The sequence below is a fragment of the Ictalurus furcatus genome, chromosome 14 (genome assembly GCF_023375685.1).
Source record: "Ictalurus furcatus strain D&B chromosome 14, Billie_1.0, whole genome shotgun sequence".
NCBI classification, from domain to species: domain Eukaryota; kingdom Metazoa; phylum Chordata; class Actinopteri; order Siluriformes; family Ictaluridae; genus Ictalurus; species Ictalurus furcatus.
In genome coordinates, this window is record NC_071268.1 from 3,547,547 (window position 1) to 3,560,356 (window position 12,810).

General features: G+C 46.5%; 1 protein-coding gene across 2 annotated transcripts; it reads right to left on the bottom strand.

Moving 5' to 3' along the window:
- Window positions 1-4,934: 4,934 nt before the first annotated feature.
- itfg2 (integrin alpha FG-GAP repeat containing 2) lies at window positions 4,935-10,200 on the bottom strand. Of its 2 annotated transcripts, XM_053642205.1 has the most exons (12): window positions 9,813-10,198; window positions 8,524-8,619; window positions 8,323-8,364; window positions 8,049-8,223; window positions 7,709-7,848; window positions 7,171-7,319; window positions 6,831-6,925; window positions 6,327-6,380; window positions 6,054-6,145; window positions 5,797-5,914; window positions 5,358-5,531; window positions 4,935-5,070 (listed from the first exon to the last, which is right to left on the bottom strand). In XM_053642205.1, exons 1-12 carry the CDS (start codon window positions 9,906-9,908, stop codon window positions 4,970-4,972), a joined length of 1,332 nt encoding a protein of 443 aa, XP_053498180.1. In that variant the 5' UTR covers window positions 9,909-10,198; the 3' UTR covers window positions 4,935-4,969. The 2 variants fall into 2 exon arrangements, with proteins under 2 accessions (XP_053498180.1, XP_053498181.1); XM_053642206.1 differs by lacking the exons at window positions 5,797-5,914; window positions 6,054-6,145; window positions 6,327-6,380 and having other exon boundaries at window positions 9,813-10,200.
- Between the last annotated feature and the right edge of the window lie 2,610 nt (window positions 10,201-12,810).

The following is a 12,810-nucleotide window of genomic DNA, read 5'->3' on the forward strand; positions in this document are numbered from 1 at the left end:
TCGGATCGAGCCTGTAAAGGTTTCCGGTTTTTACACAACAATGACATGTCTAGTAATCTTTGGAAATCCAGAATACTCCCCCTATCCAATATCCAATACGCAGTATCTTTCATCCCAGTCTTTGGCCTGGGGGAGGAAACCACAGTACCTGGAGGAAACCTCCACAGCAGGGGGCAGAGTCAGGATTCAAACCCCCAACCCCGGAGATGCGACGTAAAGGTACTCACCACTAAGCCACCGCGTTCTCAAATACATGCTGCACCCTGCAATCCCTCGAGACTTCACCTTTGTTCGAGGACGTAAATAATCACCGTCTCCTCGGAGTCCAAAACTGAGTGCTAAACGATTTACACTGCTATTCTGAGCCAAGCCTCACTTCCACGTAGAAGTCTAAATATGCTCTGGATTGGGTACATCATCCCGGTCTCAACTCATTCACACGTCATCGCTTCACCCCCTCAGTGACGCATCATAAAGTTGTTGTTTTTTTTGTTGTCCTTTTACTGTTTTTACATCTATAGATGCGAACACGTTTATGAGAACGTGTTTCTCTCTCTCCGAAACAAAAAAGCCGAACATCTTCGGTTGCACCACTGCTTTTTGTCGTCCCGTAATGCATGGAGAGGCCTCCGGTTCTTTGTTCTGACTCACATGCGCATGCCACATCCTGTCACAGCAAGATTCTGTGCTCTCGTTCCAGTGCTGCCACATAAAATAAATAAATAAATAAATTACTAGTACTGCCAATATAGCGTAGAGATATGTGGAGGACTTAAATAGTCAGAAAACATGGCATCCATATTCCGTATGTTCTGTATTCTACAGTATATACCATGAATTTGGTAGTTTATGGTTATTTACAATGCTTCAGTAATGAAATAAACAGGCGTTGTTATGTTCTCGGAGGTGCTCTGCTATTTGTTGGGGGTAATGCTGAGCCTTGAGAGGAACACCACTATTGCCGCATCCGACTAAAGGTCGTAACTCTGACCGCAGAGTGCAACCTAATTGGTTTCCTCAAGCCCGAGTCCGACAGGTGACGTCAAAGTGACATGGCTGCTGACAGCATGAACGGGAAGTACCGTCAAATGAGTTAGACTGCATACGCAAGTATTCGATCAATCAGCTTATGTATTCATATGACTACTTGCCTTGATGTTACCAACCTCACGACCATATCTGGCCTGAGCGTGGTCACTGTGCCTCCATAGGTGGACCTAACTGTAGTGTGCAGACCACCTGATGTTCTTCCATTACCTTCACAAACATGATGGCCTTCCTGGCAGGGTTTGCTGTGTGCAATCCCTTAACAGATGGCATCGAGTACTGTCTGGAGCACCTAGCGGTTGTACCAGTAGTAATGCCCTTCTTCTACAGCCTTTGGGCAACAGCTCAGGCCGGCGTTTCCGCCATGCTCCGATGGAAGCGGTCGTGCGGGCTCTGGAGAACGTCGTAGACTGGTTCCATTAGAAACGCGAAACAGAAACACGTAACATACAGAACGTGGGAATTCAAATTCAACGGGCAGAGTGAATACGTATGCAAGGCGCCGTACGCACAGCGTGCTAAATGACAGTGGAAAATCCCAGCGTGAAAATGACAGGAGAGAGACAGCAGGTCTTCTTCCTGTCCATAATGAGCTCTGTGATAAACAGTGGGATCTGAGCTTTCAGAGAGAAGCGGTGTTCGAGCCGCTGCTGTGTTTTATTTAATGCTCTAACAAGCAATCCACAAATGCTGGCATGCATCAGCATATTAGAGTCAAACCTCGCTTCCATAATGATAAATGAAATCATTTATTAAAGCAGCCGAGGGGGCGTAGGAGGGCGGATGCAGAGCTGATTGAGCAGTGGGGTGTTAGCGACAGAACCAGAGAATACAAGCACATTGAAGGGTGTGTATACACCGATCAGACAGAACATTAAAAGCACTGACAGGTGAAGTGAATAACGTCGATTATTATCTCGAGGGTGGTATATCTATTAGGCAGCAAGTGAACAGTCAGTTCTCGAAGTCGACGTGTTGGAAGCAGGAAAAATGGGCAAGCGTAAGGATCTGAGAGACTTTGACAAGGGCCAAATCGTGATGTCTACACGACTGGGTCGGAGCGTCTCCAAATCGTCGGGTCTTGTTGGGTGTTCCCGGTATGCAGGGGTTAGTACCTAAGAAAAGTGTTTCTAGGAAGGACAACCGGTGAAACGGCGACTGGGTCATGGGCGCTCAAGGCTCACCGACGGTCGTGGGGAGCGAAGGCTAACCAGTCGGGTTCAATCCCACAGAAGAGCTCCTGTAGCACAGATTGCTAAAAAAAATGTATTGCTGGCTCTGATAGAACACACGGTGCATCGCAGCTTGTTGCAAAACCCTCCAAAAACACTCCGAAACCCTATGATAACGCTCCAATACTACCATATAAACATGTAATGTGGAAAACGCTGGTTGGAGAAGAAAGGCCTTGTCTCAGGGTTGGCGAAGCAGCCAGAATAAGTCATGATGTCTTAGGACATTGTGCGGTTGAGTAACAGCCACACAGTCGAAAGGAGGCGTGTATATCTCATCAGAGCCCCGCAATTAAGGATCCTTCTGGACATCACAGGCCGAAGTGAATTCTCCGCTCGAACTATAATTAATAACGTATGCAGTATATTCAATAACGGATGCTGAATCAGCCTCCGTGTAGGAAATGCCCACGTAAAGGAATTAAACGTGATCTACTGGAAATGGCCGGTGTGTGTTCGAGATAACACACACACACACACACACACACGTGCACACGCAGTAGTGTAACAGGCTGAACAGCCTCCGGAAAGCTCAGCTTCATGCTGTCAGTTGCCATAGCTCCCAGACCTGCTGAAGAGCACGGATTACTCCTTCTGGCTCACCGAGTGCTGGAGGAGCGTCGGAGAAGAGACACGGTCTCAGACGCTACACACGCTCAATGATCTGGGAAGACACGAGTGCACACTACAGACTTCGGCACCGAAGCTACACTCAAGATAATACAGTAATATATATATATATACACGAGTCATGCAGAAATGAAACCAAAAACGAAACAATTAATAAGTGCACGGCGTTTGCATGTTCTCCTCATGCTTCGGGGGTCTCCTCCGGGTTCTCCGGTTTCCTCCCCCTCACCCATTGACACATGCTGTAGTCTGACTATCATTTCCAAATTGTCCGTAGTGTGTGAATGTGTGCGTGTGACCCTAATTATAGACGGGACAGATGGAACAATCCCTTTAGCTGTAATATGAATTCCATGGATCCTTCGGCACACGGAATGCGTCCCGGAACAAAAACCCAACTATTTAAATATTAGGCTCATTATTCAGATGTGCGCGATAACATTCCGGGTAATTAACCCGGAGTCCTAGAGCTTTCGTTATTGTTTATTTATTCATTTATTTATTTGAAATTCCTACAAAACACTTTCGATCAGCGGTGCCAAGCATACGGTCCACAGAACCTGATAAAGTTCTAATCTGGCCCACCAAATGAATTTCTAAATGATAAAATCATCTTGTGGACTTTAATTGAATTACAAAAAAAAAAAAAAATCAAAGGAGCTAGTCTCTTTTATGGAGTAAAACCGAGTGGCATAAACTCATCTACTGACCAAACGATGCTCACGATCGAGACAAGTAGGTCGCCGTTAGTGAACTAAACTCTCGACGCTCCTTTCGAGAGAGCCGATTTAACGGAGGTGAATACGATCACGAATTTTATGCCTTGATAACGGTAGAAAAACATGATACAATTTTCAACCAGCGTCAATATTAGTTTTGAGTACAACACTACAAAAATTAGAGGGGGGGATATACTTATGCACACTCCTGTATTTTCAATTTTTGGTTTCTGTTCATGTTTTGATCTCCGATCACGTATATAAATGCTGGTAAAACGTGGAGTTGATGTCTAATCTAGTCACGAGTGCTGCATTTTCCTTTCCATTTGAAAGTCTGACTATCCGGTTAGTACGTAGGTTTTTTTTTGGTGCTGTTTTTCTTTTGTAGCAATGTTGTGATGTCGTGTAGTAACAGTTAATGGAGTTAATGCGTGTTCTTTTAATGACCAACACCTGATACGATCTAGGCATCATCATCATCATCATGCCCGTTTCGTTCCTCCGGGGGACGAAAAAAAACCCCCCACAAAGTGAGTGAAACTTCTTTCAGACGTTTCAGGCTGGTTATTTCCCAGGGTCGAACGCGGAACTGTTCTATATTAAACACGGACTGGTTTATACCGCCTGATATGGGAGAGAGAAAAAAAAACGCGCACACACACACACACACAAAGTTCAGCAAAGCCGCGCACTGAGCCAATCTGAGCCGGTGGGAACCAAGCAGAAAAATGTCACAGTTACATCACATTGGCAGTGTGTGAAAATACACTCGCAAAAACAACTACCACTGGGAGAACGGTAACGTCGTCCAGGACACACAGAGCAGTGTACAAATAACAAAAAAGCCTATTAGTAGTATTATTGCTCATTAATATTTAGTTTTACACGTCATCAGTGCTCGCTGACGTGAGGAATCGGATCCTACTCGGACTGGCTGGAAATGTGTACGTACTGTACGGTATCCCAGCGGCGGCGTAAAGCACGGACTGACCCTGAACCCGTCACGCGTCCTCTTTATACATTACAGCGTGAAAGATGTGATGACAAGCAGCTGTGGCACGTGACCCGTCTGAGCGTTCGCGGCCAAACGGGAACGCCGTGTTCAACGCACACACGGACTCATCGGGTCCGGTACGGGGTCGCGGAGACCGATTCGACGGGCCGAGCGTGTGCAGTAGTTAAGGAGCGGACATCCGAACGGGCCCGCTCGCCGAAGAGCTCGGACGTGGGCGTACGATGCGATTCCTCGTAAGACGTGTGAGGGCAACATAAAAGTAAATAAATCATTCGTTATATCTGAAGGATCTGTTGGAGACGTTTATTCGTCGTCGAGTTAAACGTTTACAAAAAGCGTCTGATGTCGTTTTCTCTCTCGCGTCGTTCCGAGTCTCTGTACAGGACGTCTCCGATGAGCTCCCGGACCGCTTCTGCGTCACTCGCGTCTGTTGGATACGGAAACGAAACAAAACAAAACACACACACGGTGCATTGTTTTAGGAAATGAACTTTCCTGATAAAATACGGAGATTAGACTTTAATAACAAGAAGTGGATCTCGTTCTTGCCCTGAAAACATGTCCCTGACCTCCTTACTTACAACAACAACACACACACACTTAGTTAAACAGCTTGGTTTACAGTTCATCAGGGAGATAATTATTTACTGGGCCGTGTATCCGGGTTTGACCATTTGTAGACACACACACACACACACACACACTTTTCCTCACCCACTCCCAGTTTGCGCAGCAGATCTGTGTATTCTGGCTTCTCCTCCAGAACTTTCCGGAGGCTGGTGGGTTCCATGCACTCCAGCTCGACCCTCCAGTACACGTAGATCTTGTGACTGAAGCTCACGTACACCAGACACGGAGTGTTCCTGCCCTGCTTGCACGCATACAGTCCTGCAACGTTACAGAACCACAGCCACAGACAGCAGAGATATATAAATACACACACACACACACACACACACACACACATTATGTAAACTCTCTGCAAGATGCACTCATCCTCGACTAACAAACTATTCAGGCCGACACAATTCAATGAGGAAAGAAAGGGTGGCATTAAGATATTTTTTGACAACTAGTGGTGACCCGTGTCACGTGACCACAGTAACGTCCTGCTATCGTGCTCCGTTCCAGTTATCACGTGTTACCGCCGTACCGGCGCAGAACGCGTTCACGTTCTCATCAAACTGGAACCGAACGACTGTGCGATTATGGTCGATGATGTACGTCTGGCCGTCCCAGGCACACGCCACCACCTCTTCTCTGCCGTCACCCTACACACACACACACACACACACACACACGTGTATATAACGAACTATCATACAGTTCACGTCAGTTGTTCGTTGTGTGTTACGTGATTTAAAGACGTGATTAACACGTGATACCCGGGTATTACACCGGACTACTGACCGTGACGTCCAGTTTCTGCAGTGCAAAGAGCTGGTGATCCACCTGCACCGACCACAGCAGCTGCTCAGAGCTGTCCATAAGCTTCAGGGTACCTGCACAAATAAAAACACACACTATACAACTGGGAACAAGATACCGAGACGTGTTATTATCCGTGGCCTGACTCCGAAAAACATACGCTGTACGTCTGTTCTAGTGCGTTTCCAAACATACCTCTCAATTTCACAGGGTTCATATCCCCCCTCCCCCCCCCCAATATAAAGTGCTGCGTACCATCTAAAGTGCAGAGCGCAAATAAGCCTCCTTTAGAGTCGTCCTCCTTCGACCCTACGGGGAAAAAAACAACAAGGCACGAGTCACCTCCGAATACCTCTCAGAATACAGAATCAGTAATGCATCCTGCGTTAAAGGGAAGCTTTTTATTCCTCATACTCCTGTTAATATTATTATTATTAGGAACACCTGTAGACCTGAAAATGTCCAATCGGCCAATCGCGTGGCAGCGGCTATCAACATCTTGAAGCTTGAGGTAGCTGAGCTATGAGACGAGAAGACCACGATGGGTTCTGCTCCCGTCGGCCAAGAACAAGTTGAGGGGGGGTGGACTGTGCTGCTACAACGTGATTGGCTGATTGGATAGGTCTATACATATGCATATTATCTTTTGCTTTGAATCAATACACATGTATAAAAAATGCATCAGAGAGAGTCAAAGCGTGCGTGTGTGTGTGTGTGTGTGTGTGTGTGTGTGTGTGTGTGTGTAGGTACATGCAGTACCCCTACTGATGCTGCCTATCAAATGGGTCGACACGTTCTTGTTATGAATGCGGCTGGTGGTCAGACGAAGAACAACGTCTCTGGAGGGCCCTTCTCTGCAGCGAGAGGAACAAACACACACACACACACACACACACACACACACACACGCACACACACACACTGATCTCTTTTCTTGTTTCACAGGAACATCATGTCATGTACCAACCAGCATACCCGAGACTCATCGGGTTGTCTGTTGTCTTTTATCGTTGTCTGTGCTCGGTACTGAAAAGTGTAGCGTCACTCAATCAGCGTTCAGTCATTTATTCGTTCTGAAACGAGATTCAGGACTGCTCACCCTGCGGAAGCGGCCGTTCGGGTCTCTCCAGGCGCTGCAGCGCCATCTTGTGTCCAGGAACAGAGCAGGATGGCGTAACCGCAGCCGGGCTGAGACACCATGAGCTCAGGCCTGCCGTCTGGGGCCGGGCTCACCGATAGACTGTCCACCTGGAGGGGGGTAAAAGAAGAAGAAAAAAAAAAAGGGTCAAAGCAGTCACTTTTATTCTGTAATACATAAAGAGCATTTTGTTTATTGTAAAGGGGAGCGCGTTATAATAATTATATGTTCTAGTTTTGGTCCAGGACCAAGTAGAACACCAAATTTCGCATGAGAGGCATTTATTATTACAGCCCTTGTTTTCAGTTGTGCCGGTGCGGATAGTTACACCCCCTCCCCCCTCCCCCAAGGTTTCGCGCTCGATTCTGGTGGAAACACCGTCAGCTGCTTTAACAGCTTTATACCTGGTTCTACTTTAAAGTAAAACACGACTTGAAACGAATGCTCGTCAGTTCATTAAGCAGTCGAAACTGAACCGGTGAGGTGTGTGAACGCGTACCTGTCCCTCCAGGAGCCATTTCTTCAACAAAATCAGCTGGCCGTCAGTCAGGTCCGTGGCATCGGGCGGCTCCTCCCAGCGGAAAGCTCGCACCACGCGGTCGGTGTAGCCCACGACAAGCTCGCTGCGGCCATCGCCATCTAACACACACGCACACACACGCACAACTCGTTTACGGACTGACCCGAGATATTTGGAAACATTTATCATGGGGTTGATTCCTCACACACACATGATGATGCACGTCTTGTGGTTCGGTTCCTGTTCGTTTGGCTGAACGAGAACATCTTTCAAACTGGAAAAGGTTCCTGACGTGGCAGTCTGCTGCTGTTCTACTCACCGATGTCGCTGATGAGCATGACTTTAGTGTTGGCAGGGATGTGCTGGGTAAAACATGGCTTCTGGTCATCCCCAAACAACCCCTCGGGCTGGCTGGAGGACTCGGCTCTGGCTGCAGCTGAGGCGATGTCAAACAGGTGGAACCAGCCTTCTGCACCTACAGCCACCACGAGGTTCTACCACAGAAGACACGGCAGATCGAACCCAGGACGGTGTAATGTCAAGACGACCAAAATATGTCAAAAGTAAAGAGCGATTCGTACACACTACCTTACCCTGCCTTTATTACAGAGGTCTCCTACTCCCACACAGGTTAGCTAGCAACAGAACACAGTTGTGAAGACTCCGCACCAGTAATTTGCTTGTGCTGGGCTTGAAAAGCTTCCAGACTAAATTGCGTTCAGAATAATAACAATAATAATAGTAATAATAATAGTAATAATAATGAGAGTGAATGGACTAATAATTGAACTCACCATTCCTGCGCATGTTCTCGTGAGCCAGGGCTTGGAGTCGTCATTCTTATAGATGTATAACTTCCCGCTCGTGTCACCGACCACAAGTTCATTCAACTAAAGAGGAAAATGTAAGAGATTTTATTTACACACACATCTCCAAATACACCACGTTTATAGCCCTTGATTAAAAAATCAGCCTGGTCAGGGTCATCGAAGATCCAAAGCCTGTCCAGGGAACGCTGGGTGCAGTACACCCTGCATGGAACGCCGGTCCAACACACATACATAACTGCTGTTGTGCTTGTGACCAATCGCTGATCGCCACTGTTCCCAACAACCAATCACCAAGCACCAATGTTTCCAACGACCAATCACTGATCACCACTGTTCCCAACGACCAATCGCTGATAGCCACTGTTCCCAAAGACCAATCGCCGATCACCATTGTTCACAACGTCCAATCGCCACTGTTCCCAAAGACCAATCGCCGATCACCATTGTTCACAACGTCCAATCGCCACTGTTCCCAAAGACCAATTGCCGATCACCATTGTTCACAACGTCCAATCGCCACTGTTCCCAAAGACCAATCGCCGATCACCATTGTTCACAACGTCCAATCGCCACTGTTCCCAAAGACCAATTGCCGATCACCATTGTTCACAACGTCCAATCGCCATTGTTCACAATGACCAATCGCTGATCACCACTGTTCCCAACAACCAATCACCAATGTTCCCAACAACCAATCACCAATGTTCCCAACAACCAATTGCTGATCGCCACTGTTCCCAACGACCAATCACCAATCACCATTGTTCCCAACGACCAATCACTGATCACCACTGTTCCCAACAACCAATCGCCGAACGCCACTGTTCCCAACGACCAATCACCAATGTTCCCAACGACCAATCGCTGATCGCCACTGTTCCCAACCATTGCACTTCATTCTTTGTTTTAAACTTATTTCTTCTATATTCATAAGAATTAAAGTAATAATATTTTGTGTTTTTGATAGAAAATATAGTATACTATAAGTATAGTACGTGTAAAAGGTTAGTTTGTGGTGCCATGACCAAAACATGACTTTCGATAAGAAATAAATCCTAACCTATTTCTTCCTGTTCAGATAAATGATTCTAATCTACGTGTCTTCAGAAAACCCTCGCTCTAATTTATCATCGGGGTTAATGCCAATAATCAGGACCAATCTATGAGGATGCAAGTCAGTTCGTGACGTCATCGGGCGACTTTCTGAGCGTCCTAGGGCCACTTATGTTTTTTCAGCTGGACGGTGAACTTACAGAGTCGTTATCGGCGTCTCCGAGGCAGATCGCGTGAGGAAACAGCGAACCGGTGAAGTCCAAACACACACGCTGAACAAAACTCAGGGACCGCATGTCCTCACTGTGCACTGCCTACAGGGTGTGTGTGTGTGTGTGTGTGTGTGTGTGTTTGGGGAAAGCTAAACCATTACTAACACACAGCTTCTCGGGTAAAGAAAAATAACACGTGACACATTTTAAACAGTATTACACGCCATACAACCTCCTAATATAGAAGAGAAGTTTACACATAACGTTAATATTTTAACAGCCAGGTTTTGAGAGAAAAACACGGTTACAGCTCCCTCTCAACATAAACACGTCACGTGACCGTACACACACAAACGTACGCGGAAGTACTCTAAACCGACTGCGATTTTTCAAAATAAAAGCGTGGTTAAAACCCCCCTACAAATATTTAATCAGAAATAGAGATAGTAAAAGAATATATAATCTAGAAATCATGTGACATTGAGTACATCTTTAAATGAAACGTATTTTTTTAAAAATAATAATTAGCATCCATCCATCCATCCATCCATCTCCTATACCATGCATCCATCCATCCATCTCCTATACCATCCATCCACCCATCCATCTCCTATACCATCCATCCACCCATCTCCTATACCATCCATCCACCCATCTCCTATACCATCCATCCATCCACCCATCTCCTATACCATCCATCCATCCATCTCCTATACCATCCATCCACCCATCTCCTATACCATCCATCCATCCATCCACCCATCTCCTATACCATCCATCCATCCATCTCCTATACCATCCATCCACCCATCTCCTATACCATCCATCCATCCATCCACCCATCTCCTATACCATCCATCCATCCACCCATCTCCTATACCATCCATCCACCCATCTCCTATACCATCCATCCACCCATCTCCTATACCATCCATCCACCCATCTCCTATACCATCCATCCATCCATCTCCTATACCATCCATCCATCCATCCATCCATCTCCTATACCATCCATCCATCCACCCATCTCCTATACCATCCATCCATCCATCTCCTATACCATCCATCCATCCATCCATCCATCTCCTATACCATCCATCCATCCACCCATCTCCTATACCATCCATCCACCCATCTCCTATACCATCCATCCACCCATCTCCTATACCATCCATCCATCCATCTCCTATACCATCCATCCATCCATCCATCCATCTCCTATACCATGCATCCATCCATCCATCTCCTATACCATCCATCCATCCATCCATCCATCTCCTATACCATCCATCCATCCATCCATCTCCTATACCATCCATCCATCCACCCATCTCCTATACCATCCATCCATCCATCTCCTATACCATCCATCCACCCATCTCCTATACCATCCATCCATCCATCCACCCATCTCCTATACCATCCATCCATCCACCCATCTCCTATACCATCCATCCACCCATCTCCTATACCATCCATCCACCCATCTCCTATACCATCCATCCACCCATCTCCTATACCATCCATCCATCCATCTCCTATACCATCCATCCATCCATCCATCCATCTCCTATACCATCCATCCATCCACCCATCTCCTATACCATCCATCCATCCATCTCCTATACCATCCATCCATCCATCCATCCATCTCCTATACCATCCATCCATCCACCCATCTCCTATACCATCCATCCACCCATCTCCTATACCATCCATCCACCCATCTCCTATACCATCCATCCATCCATCTCCTATACCATCCATCCATCCATCCATCCATCTCCTATACCATGCATCCATCCATCCATCTCCTATACCATCCATCCATCCATCCATCCATCTCCTATACCATCCATCCATCCATCCATCTCCTATACCATCCATCCATCCACCCATCTCCTATACCATCCATCCATCCATCCATCTCCTATACCATCCATCCATCCATCCATCCATCTCCTATACCATCCATCCATCCATCCATCTCCTATACCATCCATCCATCCATCCATCCATCTCCTATACCATCCATCCATCCATCCATCTCCTATACCATCCATCCATCCATCCATCTCCTATACCATCCATCCATCCATCCATCTCCTATACCATCCATCCATCCATCCATCTTCTATACCGCTTATCCTTTTCAGGGTCACGGGGAAACCTGGAGCCTATCCCAGGGAGCATCGGGCACAAGGCGGGGTACACCCTGGACAGGGTGCCAGTCCATCGCAGGACACAATCACATACACACTCACACACCCATTCATACACTACAGACACTTTGGACATGCCAGTCAGCCTACCATGCATGTGTTTGGACAGGGGGAGGAAACCGGAGTACCCGGAGGAAACCCCGACAGCACGGGGAGAACATGCAAACTCCGCACACACAGGGCCATGGTGGGAATCGAACCCCCGACCCTGGAGGTGTGAGGCGAACGTGCTTAATAATTAACATTAAAACCTGACAACACTCTCCATGAAGAAGGTGAATATATACATATATATATACTTTACTATATAGCTTCTTTTTTTTTTTAAGTGTATGTTTAACAGTTTAACCCATGTTAAACTGCAGGGTTTTTTGTGATGTAAAAAATAAAATAAAAAAAATGAACCAAGATAAATCATATCAGATCTTTCCCCACCTATTAATAATGACATAGCAACAAAAAAAGAATTCAAGTGGAAAAAAAAGTCTAGGGGGGGATAGAAAATGAAATAATCTGGCTGGGCACACCCTTTTATAACGGGGCATGTGACTGTGCTCAGAATGAACCAATCACATGTCCCGGCTATCAGGTAGGGTGGCCAGATGGAAGCCCCTTTTTTCACGAGAACATCCAAAGGCCATTTAAATCACCCCAAACTGTGTGGCATAATTCTAAAAGATATGTTTGGTGCAACAACAACAACAACAAAAACAGGACTGAATGAAGCATGGTGGTGGCAGCATCACGCCTTGGGGCTCTCTGTT

Excerpts from the sequence above, each read along its gene's own strand:
- itfg2 (XM_053642205.1), bottom strand. The coding sequence starts at position 9,908 with ATGCGGTCCCTGAGTTTTGTTCAGCGTGTGTGTTTGGACTTCACCGGT. Across the intron at positions 8,620-9,812 it reads GAGACGCCGATAACGACTCT|TTGAATGAACTTGTGGTCGG; the intron begins GTAAGTTCACCG and ends TTTCCTCTTTAG. Across the intron at positions 5,532-5,796 it reads CGTGAACGCGTTCTGCGCCG|GACTGTATGCGTGCAAGCAG; the intron begins GTACGGCGGTAA and ends GTAACGTTGCAG.